This window comes from Argiope bruennichi, chromosome 1 (assembly GCF_947563725.1).
Source record: "Argiope bruennichi chromosome 1, qqArgBrue1.1, whole genome shotgun sequence".
NCBI lineage: Eukaryota > Metazoa > Arthropoda > Arachnida > Araneae > Araneidae > Argiope > Argiope bruennichi.
The window spans coordinates 89904921-89928739 of record NC_079151.1 but is presented as its reverse complement, the minus strand read 5'-3'; the positions used below and the strand labels follow the sequence as shown (position 1 = coordinate 89928739).

The 23819-nt window shown below is 35.0% G+C and overlaps 1 protein-coding gene across 1 annotated transcript in view; it reads left to right on the top strand.

The window, feature by feature from the left end:
- LOC129971902 (annexin A13-like) overlaps positions 1 to 23819 on the top strand; it is a 53230-nt gene that overhangs the window by 13632 nt on the left and 15779 nt on the right. The window contains exon 11 of the mRNA XM_056085883.1: positions 2545 to 2622. Coding sequence (XP_055941858.1) covers positions 2545 to 2604 — 60 coding nt within the window. The 3' untranslated portion in view covers positions 2605 to 2622. The remainder of the gene's footprint in view (positions 1 to 2544; positions 2623 to 23819) is intronic.

Below are 23819 nucleotides of genomic sequence, written 5' to 3'. Positions count from 1 at the left end.
AATATTCTTTATACATAATGTTCATAAACATCCAATTCAAAACTAATAACTAAAATCCGATTGAACAAAAATGTGATCAACTAACAGAAAAAAGATGCATTGCTAAATACTAAGTTTAAAAAACTGCTGAAAGAAATTATTAACAATAATTTCTAAATGGTCTTGAAGGTAGAATATAATGAACCAGCATAAAATTTCAGATATCTGCCCATTGACCTTTATGTGCTGTTCCAGCATAAAACAAATCAATAGATTGGAACATTTTCACATAGCTAACTTCTATACATGCTTAACTTTGTTTGGATATAGATAAATCAATCAATTTACGTATTTAAACAAATTTTGCCGATTCATTTGACTCCAAAACAGAAATTGGTATTTATAAAAAGAAGTTGGTTGGTCAAATATTCATTTAATGTTATTTGTCCAGCATTACAGATAGCGATGGACATTTACACATATGTACTGATGCTTGTTGAATATCCGCTTCATTGCTATAGTCATTGCGATTTTTCGTTTATAATTAATAGCATAACAATAGTATATATTGGTTTAACAAAAAAGTATTTTTAACTCTAGCACATAAATAAAATACAAGTATAGAATGAATTTACCTAAATTTTATTCCAATGAAAATTAAACGTACTACAGGCAAGAAAGTAAAACAAAAGAAATGTTCACATTTTTTTTTTGACGATTTTAATATTTTCTCTTAGTATAATTCTATAAGGGAATATAAAAAAATTATATTAAATATGTAACTTCTGAGTACTTGTTTTGGTATTACAAGTACAAAGCGAATATAATGCTATACAAAATTTTCCATTTCAAATATTTTATAGAGCAAAATTATTTCAACACTTTTAAAGCATCTTTGAACAGCAAACATACTGGTCAGAAAAAGGAAAAAGTCTAATAAAAAATTAAAAATATATACTGTATTTGTATTTTTATCAATATAAGTCTACTTATCAAACAATGACTGTAATTAAAATAAAAGAAATAGAAAAATAATGGATAAGACGTGAAATAAAAAGAAAGGCTGGCCGACATTTTAACCTGTAGACCTGAATTTTTTCATGTTTTCTCCTAAATAAAGAATAGATTATAATGATAGTAAAATTTAATGATGGAATGGTTTTCTAAAGAATTGGAATTCTTATCATAACAAAGCGGATTTGATAAACATTATGAATGCACAACTTTTGAAGACACTAATAATCATAATCACTAATAATGTTCAAATGGAAAATATGTTTTTGGTAGGTTGACATATCCCAACATTTTTAAAAAGGATAAGTTCAGTCACATTCTATTCTGCCACTTTTTACTTTTTCGTATACAAAGTATAAAGGAAATATTATAATCGTTATAAAAACTGAACTCCATATTTTGATGAATGTCCACGCTTCAGATTTCCTTCAGTTAAAAAAGCGATGAGCTAAAACTATGAAATATGATGTAAGATTTATATCAAAACTGGAACAAAATCCATTCCGACAAAAGTCTGTCTGTCCTATTGTACGGGTACAATTAAACACGATAACTACAAACTTAAAGAACTAAATGAATAAAATGTGGAACACATGTTTAACATTTAAATTGTAGATTTTTATCGAATTTTAAACCATATCTATAAAATAATGGACTTTCTGCCCATTGATATTTTCGCATGCATGTGAACACAATAATTCAAAAACATAAAGACATAAATAAATGAAATTTAATATGTGATTTTGGAATTATAATTGTAGTTCTGAGCCAAAATTTTGATTTCATTTGATCAAAAGAAAAGAATACTTGTTATCTACCTTTGGTTTATTAACTCTATAATGTGAATAAATCGCCAAATACCGCGTAACAGATTCACCAAAAATGTCAGATTCACGCCAAAGATCAATATTTATCCGATAAAAGGAGGATAACATCGTTATTAAAGGGTATGCGAAAAAATTTTATTGGGACCACTACCACTGATTTATTTATGATGTTCATTTGCAATTTGAATGAATTGTGTCCAAAATTTGATAAAAATCTACAAATTTATTATAAAAACTATATTTTAAATTTCATGTGTCTAGCTCAAGACAATTTTGAGTTATCATGTTCATAGACAGAACATGCCAGACATAAATCCAAAAAATAATTGTTTAGACTCAAAAAGGTCTGAAATGGAAATCAAGATCTCATTTCGAATTCAAGGTCGAATTCGTTGCCTATTACAGTGTTACGACTTTATATATTTCGTTTAGAGAGAGTAAAAATATAGCGTATTTCTATCAATATTTCCTATTATACATAAATATTCTTATGTACAGCATGAAATCTGGTAAGGCATGTAAACTTATGAAATTCTAATACCCAAATTACAAGACGGATTTCATTTAGCTATAAGTCAGCTATCTATATTTCCTTTAGCTATAAGTTTCATTTCTTTTAGCTATAAGTATACTTATATCACATATTTAAAGAGGATAAAATAAATTATGCTACAATGTTTAGCGCTCAAATAACTAAATAAGTAACAACTTGAACTTCTTCCAGGGCGACGAGCCAGAAAATTATGAGAAGCTGTTAGTTGCCCTGGTAACATTAGACAAGTAGATTCAACTCAGTATTAAAGTAAGTTTGCTCATTCATTTCTAGAACTCTGATCTTAGAATTTTATTTTCCCGATGAGTAAAAAGAAGCTATCGGCACAATAGTATTTTAATTTTCGAACCAATTGCTAGAAAACTGTCTAAATGTTAAACAATATTAGAGCTTTTAAAAAATTAAATTGAATTTTTCAAATTGATTTGAAACTGTCATTTTATTTCCCAAAGGAAATCGAATATTGTAGAATAAAAAGCTAAGTCTGGAAATATTTTTACTTTTTTGGAAAAAGTAGTCAAATTTTAATCATTTATTAGTGATGTAGCTGTGCCAAACCAAAAAGGAAATTGAAAACTCTAACGATATAACGTCTGTAATCGATCGTAAGAACGATGTTAAATATATATTGAATTAAATATCTTATTAATCACTCTCAAAGCATTTCACGCTGAAACATATATTTTTATGCAAACTAAAAAGAAATAAAATAACACCTTGTTCAAAATTTTTTGAATGAAATTTCTAGTATATTTTATACATCACGAATTTACCTCATTATAATTTATGTTTTATAGAAAAAAGCATTTAATGTCCAAAAAAACTGCATAAATTTCAAAATAAAGATATTATACAACGACCATCGTCTTAATCTGAGAAATATTTTGTCTCTGCACAACACTTAATTCAATATAAATGCACGTGTTTTGTATACTGTAATGTATATGGGCGCTTGTAACAGAAATTGATCTGAAATAAATTCCCACACTATGAAAATCCTACAAAATGTACATTATCGCATAATTTTTTTTTATTTTGCATGCACGCGTCTTTCTTTAAAAATTAGTAAAAACTGGAGTCAGTAACGAAACTTTACAGCAACAAGGCTGGTAAAATGTCAACGGTCAACAATCTTAGAGTCCCAAATTCAAGTTGTAATAAGCATAGCTTGGCTTTAACGAAACGTAGATATGACATAAAAAATTGCGTAATATTAGACGAATCTACTTTGATAAGTTAGGAAGCCAGTAAGTCTTCAGTAGTTGAATTAAAGTTTACAAGATCTGGTTGCTTTTTCTACTTATAGCACGAGATTGTCGATACATCAGTATTTAGAAGTAGGGAAAAATAGAATCGAATTCTACATAATCGTATTTTTTACAACTCTATTATTTCTCCCCGATCAGCTCTCAGCTTCATACTTTTTTTCTCTCTTAGCATATGTTATCATCTGTGTGAGGTCAAAAATAGTCAGTCATTTCGTCAGAGCCAAGCTTTTCATATATAACATTTTTAGATTTCAATAAAAATTAAATATATGCATATATATGGTGCTTGCAAATGAGATTCTTAATTTTTAGACACACAGTATTTTTATTTTTGTTGATATGGATACTATAATTTTCTAAAGATTCCATTTCTATACGTTTATCGGAGACTCCATACTGTCTAATTTGTCTATTATTTGCTGCTGCATAAAAATATTTCAAATTTTCTTGTAGAAATATACACAATCATATTGATATTGGAGAAGGAAAAAAACTTTTATTCACCAGATGCGAGCAACAAGCATTCGAATGATTGAATTGCCATCAGTTCCTTATATAAAACTTAAGAATGATATAATTCAAATTACTTAAATTTTCATAATCTGCAATGAATTACATATATTGACAATTAAACTTAAATAATACAAATAAACAAAAGTCTTCGATTAGGCTCGCACCGCTGATACGCAACCAAAGAAGCATCCGCTAGACTACAGTGGCATGCTCAAATTGTGACAAAATGACTAATTTAATTTTCTAAGGACTCCATACATATTATCGGAAGTTTCTTATTATCTTATTTGACTATTAGTTGCTGTTATATACAAATATTTTTAGTTGTATTCTATTAATTTTTAATAAATGATTGTATCGCAATTTCTTAATAATATCCATTTGAATTTTTATTTTGAAAATCAGAAATTAATACATAATTCCCAAGGAAATTCTTTGGTGAAGACAAAGTACTTGTTGTTATTAATTCCTAGTCTCATAGTCAGTGGCACAGAGAAGTTATTGGGCAGAGAAGTTACTATATATATCTTCTCTCCTTGTCTTACTTGGCTTTATAGAGCATGAAATATGAATTGTAATATAACTCATGTCAAGTGATTAAAGATAGCGTGTTTTATAAATACGTTTTGAAGAATCTTTCGACACGGCAAATTCCTTTAAAATGACACCTGCGAACAGTATGGCCATGGGAGCCTCACTACCTCTAACCGACGAAAAGGAAATAACTGTCGTTCCATGTACGAAATTATAATTTCTATATGCTCTGTATTCCAAAGCTTCAGCTGTAATATAGACTATTAATGATCCAAAGGATCCATCAGTGCACTGTCATTTTCACATAAAAGATAATGCTCCTCCAGTTCTGAATAACAATTTGCGATGTACTGCTGGCATAATTTAAATGAAACATTATAGTGCAACATATTTCAATTCATCATTGGTATCAAGTTATTCAGATGCCACGTTACTCTTATTCATCCCCCGTAGAACAGTGATCGGCAAACTCGTTAATCAACAGAGCCATTTGAGCCGTTTATTTTGAAAGTGGGGTCAAGTTCATTTTTGAAAAAAATGGAGATAATGGTAATACAGATAAAACTTGTTATGATCTTTTTTATGCGTAAACAATTTCAAGTAAAAAAAAAAAATTTTTTTAGTATTTTGGAGATGGCAGTTTTAGCTCTTAACAGTATTGAAAATCTGTTGATTTTGAAAATGGCGCAAGTCCATCTTCGATTGAAATTATTTTTGACCGGAAATATTACGGCAAAATTTAGCTCCAGTTGCAGTATTGTGAAGCAAATGTGGCCGTTTGATATGAGCTGTTTATTTTGAAAGTGAGGCAAGTTCATTTTTGAAAAAAAATGGAGATAATGGAAGAACAGATAAAACTTGTTATGATCTTTTTTATGCGTAAACAATTTAAAGTTAAAAAAAAATCAGATTCTAGCATTTTGGAGATGGCAGTTTTAGAACAATATTGAAAATATGTTGATTTTGAAAATGGTGCAAGTCCATCTTAGACTGAAATTATTTTTGACCGGAAATATTACGGCAAAATTTCGCTCCGGTTGTTGTATAGTGAAACAAATGTGGCCGTTTGATATCATGTCTGAAATCTAGGGTGTTTCTACCTATCTTTGATGATGAAAATCGGTGGTTGTACAGTGTTTCATAAATAATAAACAGTATATCTTAATTTTGCGTTTCAACAATAATAATATTATTATCGATAATGTTATATTCGATAATAATAACATTATTAATAATATTATAACTATATTAGAGTTAAACAATTCACAGTTTCTCCATCGGTATTTTTATTTCTTTTTAAAACCGCTTTCTCCAGAGGTAGGGTTGAAAATAAATATCCCCGTTTCATTTCATACATTAAACATTTATTATACTTTCGACAATTTCGTATTAATTTATAGTAATCCTGGGGAATATACAATAAACTGGTTTTCCGGATTTCCAGTTCTACCACTCCAAAATCACGATCGTTAGGTAAATGTCCTGACAACAAAAATTTATGATCAATGATATTTATTTCTTTGTTACTGGACGGAGCAACGGTGTTGGAAGTAAACATATTATTATCAAAACACAAAATTGAGATATACTTTTTATTATTTATGAAACACTGTACAACCACCGATTTTCATTATCAAAGATAGATAGATAGAAACACCCTAAATTTCAGACATGATATCAAACGGCCACATTTGCTTCAACATACAACAACCGGAACTAAATTTTGCCGTAATATGTTCGGTCAAAAATAATTTCAATCTAAGATGGACTTGCACCACTTTCAAAATAAACAGGTTGTCAATACTGTTAAGAGCTAAAACTGCCATCTCCAAAATACTAGAATCTGATTTATTTTTTTTTACTTGAAATTGTTTACGTATAAAAAGATCATAAAAAGTTTTATCTATAATTAACATTATTTAATTTATTTTCCACTGTCTTTCCTCACTGTCAAAATAAACGGCTCATATGGATCTCATTCGAAGAAGATTCTGATGCAGGCCTAATTAGATGCAGATTTGTTGCAGTTCTATTTAGATGCGGATCTAATTAGAAACAGACTTGATGTAGTTCTATTTAGATGCGGATCTAATTAGATGCAGATCTGATGTGGGCCTTATTAGACGCAGATTTGAATATATCCAGTTATTTAAAACTCTAAATAGATGAGGATGTAATTAGATGCAGTTCTGAGGCGGGACTGATAAGACGCAGATCTGATTAAGATATAATAAGATGCAGATCCATTTAGATGCAGGCCTAATAGGATGCAGTTCTATTTAGATGCGGATCTCATGCACGCTTAATTAGATGCAGACCCGATTCAGATATAATTAGATGCAGTTCTAATAAGATGCAGTTCTATTAAGACGGGGATTTCATGCGCGCTTAATTAGATGCAGGACTAATGCTGGGCTAATTAGATGCAGAAATAATGAGGTGCAGTCCTATTTAGATGCGGATTTCATACGTGCTTAATTAGATGCGGATTTCATACGTGCTTAATTAGATGCGGATTTCATACGTGCTTAATTAGATGCGGATTTCATGCGTGTTTAATTAGATGCAGGACTGATGCTGGCCTAATTTGATTCAGACCTGATTCAGATATAATAAGATGCAGAAATATTGAGGTGCAGATTTCATGTGCGCTTAATTAGATGCAGGACTGATGCTCGCCTAATTTGATTCAGACCTGATTCATATATAAAAAGATGCAGGCCTAATCAGATGCAGTTCTATTTAGATGCGGATTTCATGCGCGCTTAATTAGTAGCACGACTGTTGCTGGCCTAGTTAGATGCAGACCTAATGAGATGCAGTTCTATTTAGATGCGGATTTCATGCGTAATTAATTAGATGCAGGACTGATGCTGGCCTAATTAGATGCAGGACTGATGCTGGCCTAATTAGATGCAGACCTAAATCATATATAATTAAATGCAGGTCTGATATTATGCAGTTCTATTTAGATGCGGAATTCATGCGTGTTTAATTAGATGCAGGACTGATGCTGGCATAATTAGATGCACCCCTGATTCAGATTTAATTAGATGCAGGCCTAATAAGATACAGTAATATTAAGATGCGGAATTCATGCGCACTAAATTAGATGCAGGACTGAGGCTTACTAATTAGATGCAGAGATGATTCAGGTATAATTAGATGCAGGCCTAATAAGATGCAGTTCTATTAAGATGCTGATTTAATGCGCGCTTAATTAGATGCAGGACTGTTGCTGGCCTAATTAGATGCAGACTTAATGAGATGCAGTTCTATTTTGATGCGGATTTCATACTCACTTAATTAGATGCAGGACTGATGAAGGCCTAATTAGATGCAGATATGATTCAGATATAATTAGATGCAGGCCTAATAAGATGCAGTTCTATTTAGATGCAGGCCTAATAAGATGCAGTTCTATTTAGATGCAGGCCTAATAAGATGCAGTTCTATTTAGATGCAGATTACATGCGCGCTTAGTTAGATGCAGGACTGTTGCTGGCCTAATTAGATGCAGACCTGATTCAGATATATTTAGTTGCAGGCCTAATAAGAAGCAGTTCTATTAAGATGCGGATTTCATGCGTGTTTAATTAGATGCATAACTTATGCTGGCATAATTAGATGCACCCCTGATTCAGATTTAATTAGAAGCAGGCCTAATAAGATACAATCCTATTAAGATGCGGATTTCATGCGCACTTAATTATATGCAGCACTGATGCTGGCCTAATTAGATGCAAACCTGATTCAGATATAATTAGATGCAGGCCTAATAATATGCAGTTCTACTTAGATGCGGATTTCATGCCCTCTTAATTAGATGCAGGACTGTTGCTGGACTAATTAGATGCAGAGATGATTTATATATAATTAGATGCAGTCCTAATAAGATGCAGTTCTATTTAGATGCGAATTTCATGCACGCTTAATTTGATGCAGGACTGATGCTGGCCTAATTAGATGAAGGACTGATGCTAGCCAAATTAGATGCAGGACTGATGTCGGCCTCATTAGATGCAGACCTAAATCAGATATAATTAAATGCAGGACTCATCATATGCAGTACTATTTAGATGCGTATTTCATTCGTGCTTAATTAGATACATTGCTGATGCTGGGCTAATTAGATGCAGAAATAATGAGATGCATTCCTATTAGATGCGGATTTCATGTGCACTTTATTAGATGCAGGACTGATGCTGGCCTAATTAAATGCAGACTTGATTCAGATATAATTAGATGCAGGCCTAATAACATGCATTACTATTAAAATGCGAATTTCATGCGTGCTCAGTTAGGTAGACCTAATTTAGATATAATTAGATGCAGGCCTAACAAGATGCAGTTCTATTAAGATGCGGATTTCATGCGCAATTAATTAGATGCAGGACTGTTGCTGGCCTAATTAGATGCAGGTCTGATAATGCAGTTCTATTTAGATGCGGATTTCATACGCACTTAATTAGATGCAGGAATGATGCTGGAGTAATTTATTTAGACCTGATTCATATTTAATTAGATGCAGGCCTAATAAGATACAGTCCTATTAAGATGCGGATTTCATGCGCACTTAATTAGATGCAGGACTGACGCTTCCTAATTAGATGCAGAGATGATTCAGATATAATTAGATGCAGGCCTAATAAGATGCAATTCTATTTGGATGCGGATTTCATACGCACTTAATTAGATGCAGCAATGATGCTGGACTAATTTGATTCAGACCTGATTCAGATATAATAAGAAGCAGGCCAAATAAGATGCATTTCTACTTAGATGCGGATTTCAAGCCCTCTTAATTAGATGCAGGAATGTTGCTTGCCTAATTAGATGTAGAACTAAATCAGATATAATTAGATGCAGGCCTAATAAGATGCAATTCTTTTTAGATGCGAAATTCATGCGCGCTTAATTAGATGGAGGACTGATGCTGACCTTATTAGATGCATACCTGAATCAGATATAATTAGATGCAGTTCTATTTAGATGCAGATTTCATGTGCGCTTAATTAGATGCAGGACTGATGCTGGCCTCATTTGATTCAGACCTGATTCATATATAATAAGATGCAGGCTAATAAGATGCAGTTTTATTTAGATGTGGATTTCATGCAAGTTTAATTAGATGCAGGACTTTTGCTGGCCTAATTAGATGCACACCTAATAAGATGCAGTTCTATTTAGATGCGGATTTCATACGCACTTAATTAGATGCAGGACTGATGCTGGAGTAATTTGATTTAGACCTGATTCAGATATAATTAGATGAAGGCCTAATAAGATGCAGTTCTATTAAGATGCGGATTTCATGCGTGTTTAATTAGATGCAGTACTGATGCTGGCATAATTAGATGCACCCCTGATTCAGATTTAATTTGCAGGCCTAACAAGATACAGTCCTATTAAGATGCGGATTTCATGCGCACTTAATTAGATGCAGGACTGACGCTTCCTAATTAGATGCAGAGATGTTTCAGATATAATTAGATGCAGGCCTAATAAGATGCAATTCTATTTGGATGCGGATTTCATACGCACTTAATTAGACGCAGCACTGATGCTGGACTAATTTCATTCAGACCTGATTCAGATATAATAAGAAGCAGGCCAAATAAGATGCATTTCTACTTAGATGCGGATTTCAAGCCCTCTTAATTAGATGCAGGAATGTTGCTTGCCTAATTAGATGCAGAACTAAATCAGATATAATTAGATGCAGGCCTAATAAGATGCAGTTCTAAATAGATGCGGATTTCATGCACGCTTAATTTGATGCAGGACTGATGCTAGCCTAATTAGATGCAGGACTGATGCTGGCCTAATTAGATGCAGAACTAAATCAGATATAATTAAATGCAGGAATGATTATATGCAGTTCTATTTAGATGCGGATTTCATGCGCACTTACGTAGATGCAGGACCGACGCTTCCTAATTAGATGCAGAGATGATTCAGATATAATTAAATGCAGGCCTAATAAGATACAGTTCTATTAAGATGCAGATTTCATGCGCGCTTAATTAGATGCAGAATTGATGCTGGCCTAATTTGATTCAGACCTGATTCAGATATAATAAGAAGCAGGCCAAATAAGATTCATTTCTACTTAGATGCGAATTTCAAGCCCTCTTAATTAGATGCAGGACTGATGCTGGCCTAATTAGATGCAGAACTAAATCAGATATAATTAAATTCAGGCCTGATAATAAGCAGTTCTCTTTAGATGCGAATTTCATGCGAGCTTAATTAGATGCATTACTGATGCTGGCCTAATTAGATGCAGACCTGATTCAGATATAATTAGGTGCAGGCCTAATAAGATGCAGTTCTATTAAGATGCGGATTTCATGCGTGCTCAATTAGATGCAGACCTAATTTAGATATAATTAGAGGCATTCCTAATATGATGCAGTTCTATTACGATGCGGATTTCTTGCGTGTTTAATTAGATGCAGGACTGATGCTGGCATAATTAGATGCACCCCTGATTCAGATTTAATTAGATGCAGGTATAATAAGATACAGTCATATTAAGATGCGGAATTCATGCGCACTTAATTAGATGTAGGACTGTTGCTGGACTAATTAGATGCAGAGATGATTTATATATAATTAGATGCAGTTCTATTTAGATGCGAATTTCATGCACGCTTAATTTGATGCAGGACTGATGCTGGCCTAATTAGATGAAGGACTGATGCTAGCCAAATTAGATGCAGGACTGATGTTGGCCTAATTAGATGCAGACCTAAATCAGATATAATTAAATGCAGGACTCATCATATGCAGTACTATTTAGATGCGTATTTCATTCGTGCTTAATTAGATACATTGCTGATGCTGGGCTAATTAGATGCAGAAATAATGAGATGCATTCCTATTAGATGCGGATTTCATGTGCACTTTATTAGATGCAGGACTGATGCTGGCCTAATTAAATGCAGACTTGATTCAGATATAATTAGATGCAGGCCTAATAACATGCATTACTATTAAAATACGAATTTCATGCGTGCTCAGTTACGTAGACCTAATTTAGATATAATTAGATGCAGGCCTAACAAGATGCAGTTCTATTAAGATGCGGATTTCATGCGCAATTAATTAGATGCAGGACTGTTGCTGGCCTAATTAGATGCAGACCTAATAAGATGCAGTTCTATTTAGATGCGGATTTCATACGCACTTAATTAGATGCAGGAATGATGCTGGAGTAATTTATTTAGACCTGATTCATATTTAATTAGATGCAGGCCTAATAAGATACAGTCCTATTAAGATGCGGATTTCATGCGCACTTAATTAGATGCAGGACTGACGCTTCCTAATTAGATGCAGAGATGATTCAGATATAATTAGATGCAGGCCTAATAAGATGCAGTTCTATTTAGATGCGGATTTCATACGCACTTAATTAGATGCAGCAATGATGCTGGACTAATTTGATTCAGACCTGATTCAGATATAATAAGAAGCAGGCCAAATAAGATGCATTTCTACTTAGATGCGGATTTCAAGCCCTCTTAATTAGATGCAGGAATGTTGCTTGCCTCATTAAATGTAGAACTAAATCAGATATAATTAGATGCAGGCCTAATAAGATGCAGTTCTAAATAGATGCGGATTTCATGCGCGCTTAATTAGATGCAGGACTGATGCTGGGCTAATTAGATGCAGAAATAATGAGATGCATTCCTATTAGATGCGGATTTCATGTGCACTTAATTAGATGCAGGACTGATGCTGGCTTAATTAGATGCACCCCTGATTCAGATATAATTACATGCATGCCTAATAAGATGCAATTCTATTTAGATGCGAATTTCATGCACGCTTAATTATGATGCAGGACTGATGCTGGCCTAATTAGATGAAGGACTGATGTTAGCCAAATTAGATGCAGGACTGATGTCGGCCAAATTAGGTGCAGGACTGATGTCGGCCTAATTAGATGCAGACCTAAATCAGATATAATTAAATGCAGGACTCATCATATGCAGTACTATTTAGATGCGTATTTCATTCGTGCTTAATTCGATACATTGCTGATGCTGGGCTAATTAGATGCAGAAATAATGACATGCATTCCTATTAGATGCGGATTTCATGTGCACTTTATTAGAAGCGGGACAGATGCTGGAATAATTAAATGCAGACCTGATTCAGATATAATTAGATGCCGGCTTAATAACATGCATTACTATTAAAATGCGAATTTCCTGCGTGCTCAGTTAGGTAGACCTAATTTAGATATAATTAGATGCAGGCCTAACAAGATGCAGTTCTATTAAGATGCGGATTTCATGCGCACTTAATTAGATGCAGGACTGTTGCTGGCCTAATTAGATGCACCTCTGATAAGATGCAATTCTTTTTAGATGCGAAATTCATGCGCGCTTAATTAGATGGAGGACTGATGCTGAACTAATTTGATTCAGACCTGATTCAGATATAATAAGAAGCAGGCCAAATAAGATGCATTTGTACTTAGATGCGGATTTCAAGCCCTCTTAATTAGATGCAGGAATGTTGCTTGCCTACTTAGATGCAGAACTAAATACGTTATAATTAGATGCAGGCCTAATAAGATGCAGTTCTAAAAAGATGCGGATTTCATTCGCGCTTAATTAGATGCAGGACTGATGCTGGGCTAATTAGATGCAGAAATAATGAGATGCATTTCTATTAGATGCGGATTTCATGTGCACTTAATTAGATGCAGGACTGATGCTGGCTTAATTAGATGCAATCCTGATTCAGACATAATTACATGCAGGCCTAATAAGATTCAATCCGATTAAGATGCAGGATTTCATGCGCGCTTAATTAGATGCAGCACTGATGCTGGACTAATTAGATGCAGACCTGATTCACATATAATTAGATGCAGGCCTAATAAGTTGCAGCTCTACTTAGATGCGGATTTCATGCCCTCTTAATTAGATGCAGGACTGTTGCTGGCCTAATTAGATGCAGACCTGATTCAGATATAATTAGATGCAGGCATAATAAGTTGCAGTCCTATTAAGATACGAATTTCATGAACGCTTAATTTAATGCAGGACTGATGCTGGCCTAATTAGATGAAGGACTGATGCTAGCCTAATTAGATGCAGGACTGATGCTGGCCTAATTAGATGCAGAACTAAATCAGATATAATTAAATGCAGGCCTGATAATATGCAGTTCTATTTATATGCTGATTTCATGCGAGCTTAATTAGATGAAGGACCGATGCTTCCTAATTAGATGCAGACCTGATTCAGATATAATTAGATGCAGGCCTAATAAGATACAGTCCTATTAAGATGCGGATTTCATGCGCACTTAATTAGATGCAGGACTGACGCTTCCTAATTAGATGCACAGATGATTCAGATATAAATAGATGCAGGTCTAATAAGATGCAGTTCTATTTAGATGCGGATTTCATGCGAGCTTAATTAGATGCAGGACTGATGCTGGCCTAATTAGATGCAGACCTGATTCAAATATAATTAAATGCAGGCCTAATAAGATGCAGTTCTATATAGATGCGGATTTCATGCGCGCTTTATTAGATGCAGGACTGATGCTGGGCTAATTAGATGCAGAAATAATGAGATGCATTCCTATTAAATGAGGATTTCATGTGCACTTAATTAGATGAAGGACCGATGCTTGCCTAATTAGATGCAGGCCTGATAAGATGCAGGTCTTTTTAGATGCGAATTTCATGCGCGCTTTATTAGATGCAGGACTGTTGCTGGCCTATTTAGATGCAGACCGTATTCAGATATAATTAGATGTAGGAATAAGAAGATGCAGTTCTATTAAGATGCTGATTTAATGCGTGTTTATTTAGATGTAGGACTGTTGCTGGCCCAATTAGATGTAGACCTGATTCAGATATAATTAAAAGCAGGCCTAATAAGATGCAGTTCTATTTCGATGTGGATTACATGCGCGCTTAATTAGATGCAGGACTGTTGCTGACCTAATTAGATGCAGAGATGATTTATATATAATTAGATGCAGGCCTAATATGATGCAGTTCTATTTAGATGCGAATTTCATGCACTCTTAATTTGATGCAGAACTGATGCTGGCCTAATTAGATGAAGGACTGATGCTGACCTAATTAGATGCAGACCTAAATCAGATATAATTAAATGCAGGCCTGATAATATGCCGTTCTATTTAGATGCGGATTTCATGCGCGCTTAATTAGATGCATGACTGATGCTGTGCTAATTAGATGCAGAAATAATGAGATGCATTCCTATTAGATGCGGATTTCATGTGCACTTAATTAGATGAAGGACTGATGCTTCCTAATTAGATGCAGACCTGATTCAGATATAATTAGATGAAGGCCTAATAGGATGCAGTTCCATTTAGATGCGGATTTCATGCCCCCTTAATTAGATGCAGGACTGTTTCTGGCCTAATTAGATGCAGAGATGATTCAGATATAATTAGGTGCAGGCCTAATAAGATGCAGTTCTATTACGATGTGGAATTCATGCGTGTTTAATTAGATGCAGGACTTATGCTGGCATAATTAGATGCACCCCTTATTCAGATTTAATTAGATGCAGGCTTAATAAGATACAGTCCTATTAAGATGCGGATTTCATGCGCACTTAATTAGATGCAGGACTGACGCTTCCTAATTAGATGCAAAGATGATTCAGATATATTTAGATGCAGGCCTAATAAGATACAGTTCTATTTAGATGCGAATTTCATGCACGCTTAATTAATTTGATGCAGGACTGATACTGGCCTAATTAGATGAAGAACTGATGCTAGCCTAATTAGATGCAGGACTGATGTTGGCCTAATTAGACGCAGACCTAAATCAGATATAAATAAATGCAGGCCAGATAATATGCAGTTTTATTTAGATGCGGATTTCATGCGCGCTTAATTAGATGCAGGACTGATGCTGGCCTAATTAGATGCAGACCTGATTCAGATATAATTAGATGCAGGCCTAATAAGATACAGTTCTATTTAGATGCAGATTTCATGCGCGCTTAATTAGATGCAGGACTGATGCTGTTCTAATTAAATGCAGAAATAATGAGATGCATTCCTATTTAGATGCGGATTTCATGTGCACTTTATTAGATGCAGGACTGATGCTGGCCTAATTAAATGCAGACTTGATTCAGATATAATTAGATGCAGGCCTAATAACATGCATTACTATTAAAATGCGAATTTCATGCGTGCTCAGTTAGGTAGACCTAATTTAGATATAATTAGATGTAGGCCTAACAAGATGCAGTTCTATTAGGATGCGGATTTCATGCTTGTTTAATTAGATGCAGTACTGATGCTGGCATAATAAGATGCACCCCTGATTCATATTTAATTAGATGCAGGCCTAATAAGATACAGTCCTATTAAGATGCGGATTTCATGCGCACTTAATTAGATGCAGGACTGACGCTTCCTAATTAGATGCAGAGATGATTCAGATATAATTAGATGCAGGCCTAATAAGATGCAGTTCTATTTAGATGCGGATTTCATACGCACTTAATTAGATGCAGCAATGATGCTGGACTAATTTGATTCAGACCTGATTCAGATATAATAAGAAGCAGGCCAAATAAGATGCATTTCTACTTAGATGCGGATTTCAAGCCCTCTTAATTAGATGCAGGAATGTTGCTTGCCTAATTAGATGTAGAACTAAATCAGATATAATTAGATGCAGGCCAAATAAGATGTAGTTCTAAATAGATGCGGATTTCATGCGCGCTTAATTAGATGCAGGACTGATGCTGGGCTAATTAGATGCAGAAATAATGAGATGCATTCCTATTAGATGCGGATTTCATGTGCACTTAATTAGATGCAGGACTGATGCTGGCTTAATTAGATGCACCCCAGATTCAGATATAATTACATGCAGGCCTAATAAGATGCAGTCCTATTAAGATGCGGATTTCACTCGCGCTTAATTAGATGCTGCACTGATGCTGGACTAATTAGATGCAGACCTGATTCAGATATAATAAGATGCAGGCCTAATTAGATGCAACTCAACTTAGATGCGGATTTCAGGCCCTATTAATTAGATGCAGGACTGTTGCAAGCTTAATTAGATGCAGACCTGATTCAAATATAATTAGATGCAGGCCTAATAAGTTGCAGTCCTATTAAGATGCGAATTTCATGCACGCTTAATTTGATGCTTTTTTGATGCTGGCCTAATTAGATGAAGGACTGATGCTGGCCTAATTAGATGCAGAACTAAATCAGATATAATTAAATGCAGGCCTGATTATACGCAGTTCTATTTAGATGCTGATTTCATGCGAGCTTAATTAGATGAAGGACCGATGCTTCCTAATTAGATGCAGACCTGAATCAGATATAATTAGATGCAGGCCTAATAAGATACAGTCCTATTAAGATGCGGATTTCATGCGCACTTAATTAGATGCAGGACTGACGCTTCCTAGTTAGATGCAGAGATGATTCAGATATAATTAGATGCAGGCCTAATAAGATGCAATTCTATTAAGATGCGGATTTCATGCGCGCTTAATTAGATGCAGAATTGATGCTGGCCTAATTTGATTCAGACCTGATTCAGATATAATAAGAAGCAGGCGAAATAAGATTCATTTCTACTTAGATGCGAATTACAAGCCCTCTTAATTAGATGCAGGACTGATGCTGGCCTAATTAGATGCAGAACTAAATCAGATATAATTAAATGCAGGCCTGATAATATGCAGTTCTATTTAGATGCTGATTTCATGCGCGCTTAAATAGATGCAGGATTGTTGCTGGCCTAATTAGATGCAGGCCTGATAAGATGCAGTTCTTTTTAGATGCGAATTTCATGCTCGCTTAATTAGATGCAGAGATGATTCAGATATAATAAGATGCAGGCCTAATAAGATGCAGTTCTATTTAGATGCGGATTTCATGCGCGCTTAATTAGATGCAGGACTGATGCTGGCATAATTAGATGCACCCCTGATTCAGATTTAATTAGAAGCAGGCCTAATAAGATACAGTCCTATTAAGATGCGGATTTCATGTGCACTTAATTAGATGCAGGACTGATGCTGGCTTAATTAGATGCACCCCAGATTCAGATATAATTACATGCAGGCCTAATAATATGCAGTCCTATTAAGATGCGGATTTCACTCGCGCTTAATTAGATGCTGCACTGATGCTGGACTAATTAGATGCAGACCTGATTCAGATATAATAAGATGCAGGCCTAATTAGATGCAACTCAACTTAGATGCGGATTTCAGGCCCTATTAATTAGATGCAGGACAGTTGCAAGCTTAATTAGATGCAGACCTGATTCAAATATAATTAGATGCAGGCCTAATAAGTTGCAGTCCTATTAAGATGCGAATTTCATGCACGCTTAATTTGATGCTTTTTTGATGCTGGCCTAATTAGATGAAGGACTGATGCTGGCCTAATTAGATGCAGAACTAAATCAGATATAATTAAATGCAGGCCTGATTATATGCAGTTCTATTTAGATGCTGATTTCATGCGAGCTTAATTAGATGAAGGACCGATGCTTCCTAATTAGATGCAGACCTGAATCAGATATAATTAGATGCAGGCCTAATAAGATACAGTCCTATTAAGATGCGGATTTCATGCGCACTTAATTAGATGCAGGACTGACGCTTCCTAGTTAGATGCAGAGATGATTCAGATATAATTAGATGCAGGCCTAATAAGATGCAATTCTATTAAGATGCGGATTTCATGCGCGCTTAATTAGATGCAGAATTGATGCTGGCCTAATTTGATTCAGACCTGATTCAGATATAATAAGAAGCAGGCGAAATAAGATTCATTTCTACTTAGATGCGAATTACAAGCCCTCTTAATTAGATGCAGGACTGATGCTGGCCTAATTAGATGCAGAACTAAATCAGATATAATTAAATGCAGGCCTGATAATATGCAGTTCTATTTAGATGCTGATTTCATGCGCGCTTAAATAGATGCAGGATTGTTGCTGGCCTAATTAGATGCAGGCCTGATAAGATGCAGTTCTTTTTAGATGCGAATTTCATGCTCGCTTAATTAGATGCAGAGATGATTCAGATATAATAAGATGCAGGCCTAATAAGATGCAGTTCTATTTAGATGCGGATTTCATGCGCGCTTAATTAGATGCAGGACTGATGCTGGCATAATTAGATGCACCCCTGATTCAGATTTAATTAGATGCAGGCCTAATAAGATGCAGTTCTATTAAGATGCTGATTTAATGCGCGCTTAATTAGATGCAGGACTGTTGCTGGCCTAATTAGATGCAGACTTAATGAGATGCAGTTCTATTTTGATGCGGATTTCATACTCACTTAATTAGATGCAGGACTGATGAAGGCCTAATTAGATGCAGATATGATTCAGATATAATTAGATGCAGGCCTAATAAGATGCAGTTCTATTTAGATGCAGGCCTAATAAGATGCAGTTCTATTTAGATGCAGATTACATGCGCGCTTAGTTAGATGCAGGACTGTTGCTGGCCTAATTAGATGCAGACCTGATTCAGATATATTTAGTTGCAGGCCTAATAAGAAGCAGTTCTATTAAGATGCGGATTTCATGCGTGTTTAATTAGATGCATAACTTATGCTGGCATAATTAGATGCACCCCTAATTCAGATTTAATTAGAAGCAGGCCTAATAAGATACAATCCTATTAAGATGCGGATTTCATGCGCACTTAATTATATGCAGCACTGATGCTGGCCTAATTAGATGCAAACCTGATTCAGATATAATTAGATGCAGGCCTAATAATATGCAGTTCTACTTAGATGCGGATTTCATGCCCTCTTAATTAGATGCAGGACTGTTGCTGGACTAATTAGATGCAGAGATGATTTATATATAATTAGATGCAGTCCTAATAAGATGCAGTTCTATTTAGATGCGAATTTCATGCACGCTTTATTTGATGCAGGACTGATGCTGGCCTAATTAGATGAAGGACTGATGCTAGCCAAATTAGATGCAGGACTGATGTCGGCCTCATTAGATGCAGACCTAAATCAGATATAATTAAATGCAGGACTCATCATATGCAGTACTATTTAGATGCGTATTTCATTCGTGCTTAATTAGATACATTGCTGATGCTGGGCTAATTAGATGCAGAAATAATGAGATGCATTCCTATTAGATGCGGATTTCATGTGCACTTTATTAGATGCAGGACTGATGCTGGCCTAATTAAATGCAGACTTGATTCAGATATAATTAGATGCAGGCCTAATAACATGCATTACTATTAAAATGCGAATTTCATGCGTGCTCAGTTAGGTAGACCTAATTTAGATATAATTAGATGCAGGCCTAACAAGATGCAGTTCTATTAAGATGCGGATTTCATGCGCAATTAATTAGATGCAGGACTGTTGCTGGCCTAATTAGATGCAGGTCTGATAATGCAGTTCTATTTAGATGCGGATTTCATACGCACTTAATTAGATGCAGGAATGATGCTGGAGTAATTTATTTAGACCTGATTCATATTTAATTAGATGCAGGCCTAATAAGATACAGTCCTATTAAGATGCGGATTTCATGCGCACTTAATTAGATGCAGGACTGACGCTTCCTAATTAGATGCAGAGATGATTCAGATATAATTAGATGCAGGCCTAATAAGATGCAATTCTATTTGGATGCGGATTTCATACGCACTTAATTAGATGCAGCAATGATGCTGGACTAATTTGATTCAGACCTGATTCAGATATAATAAGAAGCAGGCCAAATAAGATGCATTTCTACTTAGATGCGGATTTCAAGCCCTCTTAATTAGATGCAGGAATGTTGCTTGCCTAATTAGATGTAGAACTAAATCAGATATAATTAGATGCAGGCCTAATAAGATGCAATTCTTTTTAGATGCGAAATTCATGCGCGCTTAATTAGATGGAGGACTGATGCTGACCTTATTAGATGCATACCTGAATCAGATATAATTAGATGCAGTTCTATTTAGATGCAGATTTCATGTGCGCTTAATTAGATGCAGGACTGATGCTGGCCTCATTTGATTCAGACCTGATTCATATATAATAAGATGCAGGCTAATAAGATGCAGTTTTATTTAGATGTGGATTTCATGCAAGTTTAATTAGATGCAGGACTTTTGCTGGCCTAATTAGATGCACACCTAATAAGATGCAGTTCTATTTAGATGCGGATTTCATACGCACTTAATTAGATGCAGGACTGATGCTGGAGTAATTTGATTTAGACCTGATTCAGATATAATTAGATGAAGGCCTAATAAGATGCAGTTCTATTAAGATGCGGATTTCATGCGTGTTTAATTAGATGCAGTACTGATGCTGGCATAATTAGATGCACCCCTGATTCAGATTTAATTTGCAGGCCTAACAAGATACAGTCCTATTAAGATGCGGATTTCATGCGCACTTAATTAGATGCAGGACTGACGCTTCCTAATTAGATGCAGAGATGATTCAGATATAATTAGATGCAGGCCTAATAAGATGGAGTTCTATTTAGTCGCGGATTTCATACGCACTTAATTAGACGCAGCACTGATGCTGGACTAATTTCATTCAGACCTGATTCAGATATAATAAGAAGCAGGCCAAATAAGATGCATTTCTACTTAGATGCGGATTTCAAGCCCTCTTAATTAGATGCAGGAATGTTGCTTGCCTAATTAGATGCAGAACTAAATCAGATATAATTAGATGCAGGCCTAATAAGATGCAGTTCTAAATAGATGCGGATTTCATGCACGCTTAATTTGATGCAGGACTGATGCTAGCCTAATTAGATGCAGGACTGATGCTGGCCTAATTAGATGCAGAACTAAATCAGATATAATTAAATGCAGGAATGATTATATGCAGTTCTATTTAGATGCGGATTTCATGCGCACTTACGTAGATGCAGGACCGACGCTTCCTAATTAGATGCAGAGATGATTCAGATATAATTAAATGCAGGCCTAATAAGATACAGTTCTATTAAGATGCAGATTTCATGCGCGCTTAATTAGATGCAGAATTGATGCTGGCCTAATTTGATTCAGACCTGATTCAGATATAATAAGAAGCAGGCCAAATAAGATTCATTTCTACTTAGATGCGAATTTCAAGCCCTCTTAATTAGATGCAGGACTGATGCTGGCCTAATTAGATGCAGAACTAAATCAGATATAATTAAATGCAGGCCTGATAATAAGCAGTTCTCTTTAGATGCGAATTTCATGCGAGCTTAATTAGATGCATTACTGATGCTGGCCTAATTAGATGCAGACCTGATTCAGATATAATTAGGTGCAGGCCTAATATGATGCAGTTCTATTACGATGCGGATTTCTTGCGTGTTTAATTAGATGCAGGACTGATGCTGGCATAATTAGATGCACCCCTGATTCAGATTTAATTAGATGCAGGTATAATAAGATACAGTCATATTAAGATGCGGAATTCATGCGCACTTAATTAGATGTAGGACTGTTGCTGGACTAATTAGATGCAGAGATGATTTATATATAATTAGATGCAGTTCTATTTAGATGCGAATTTCATGCACGCTTAATTTGATGCAGGACTGATGCTGGCCTAATTAGATGAAGGACTGATGCTAGCCAAATTAGATGCAGGACTGATGTTGGCCTAATTAGATGCAGACCTAAATCAGATATAATTAAATGCAGGACTCATCATATGCAGTACTATTTAGATGCGTATTTCATTCGTGCTTAATTAGATACATTGCTGATGCTGGGCTAATTAGATGCAGAAATAATGAGATGCATTCCTATTAGATGCGGATTTCATGTGCACTTTATTAGATGCAGGACTGATGCTGGCCTAATTAAATGCAGACTTGATTCAGATATAATTAGATGCAGGCCTAATAACATGCATTACTATTAAAATACGAATTTCATGCGTGCTCAGTTACGTAGACCTAATTTAGATATAATTAGATGCAGGCCTAACAAGATGCAGTTCTATTAAGATGCGGATTTCATGCGCAATTAATTAGATGCAGGACTGTTGCTGGCCTAATTAGATGCAGACCTAATAAGATGCAGTTCTATTTAGATGCGGATTTCATACGCACTTAATTAGATGCAGGAATGATGCTGGAGTAATTTATTTAGACCTGATTCATATTTAATTAGATGCAGGCCTAATAAGATACAGTCCTATTAAGATGCGGATTTCATGCGCACTTAATTAGATGCAGGACTGACGCTTCCTAATTAGATGCAGAGATGATTCAGATATAATTAGATGCAGGCCTAATAAGATGCAGTTCTATTTAGATGCGGATTTCATACGCACTTAATTAGATGCAGCAATGATGCTGGACTAATTTGATTCAGACCTGATTCAGATATAATAACAAGCAGGCCAAATAAGATGCATTTCTACTTAGATGCGGATTTCAAGCCCTCTTAATTAGATGCAGGAATGTTGCTTGCCTCATTAAATGTAGAACTAAATCAGATATAATTAGATGCAGGCCTAATAAGATGCAGTTCTAAATAGATGCGGATTTCATGCGCGCTTAATTAGATGCAGGACTGATGCTGGGCTAATTAGATGCAGAAATAATGAGATGCATTCCTATTAGATGCGGATTTCATGTGCACTTAATTAGATGCAGGACTGATGCTGGCTTAATTAGATGCACCCCTGATTCAGATATAATTACATGCATGCCTAATAAGATGCAATTCTATTTAGATGCGAATTTCATGCACGCTTAATTATGATGCAGGACTGATGCTGGCCTAATTAGATGAAGGACTGATGCTAACCAAATTAGATGCAGGACTGATGTCGGCCAAATTAGGTGCAGGACTGATGTCGGCCTAATTAGATGCAGACCTAAATGAGATATAATTAAATGCAGGACTCATCATATGCAGTACTATTTAGATGCGTATTTCATTCGTGCTTAATTCGATACATTGCTGATGCTGGGCTAATTAGATGCAGAAATAATGACATGCATTCCTATTAGATGCGGATTTCATGTGCACTTTATTAGAAGCGGGACTGATGCTGGAATAATTAAATGCAGACCTGATTCAGATATAATTAGATGCCGGCT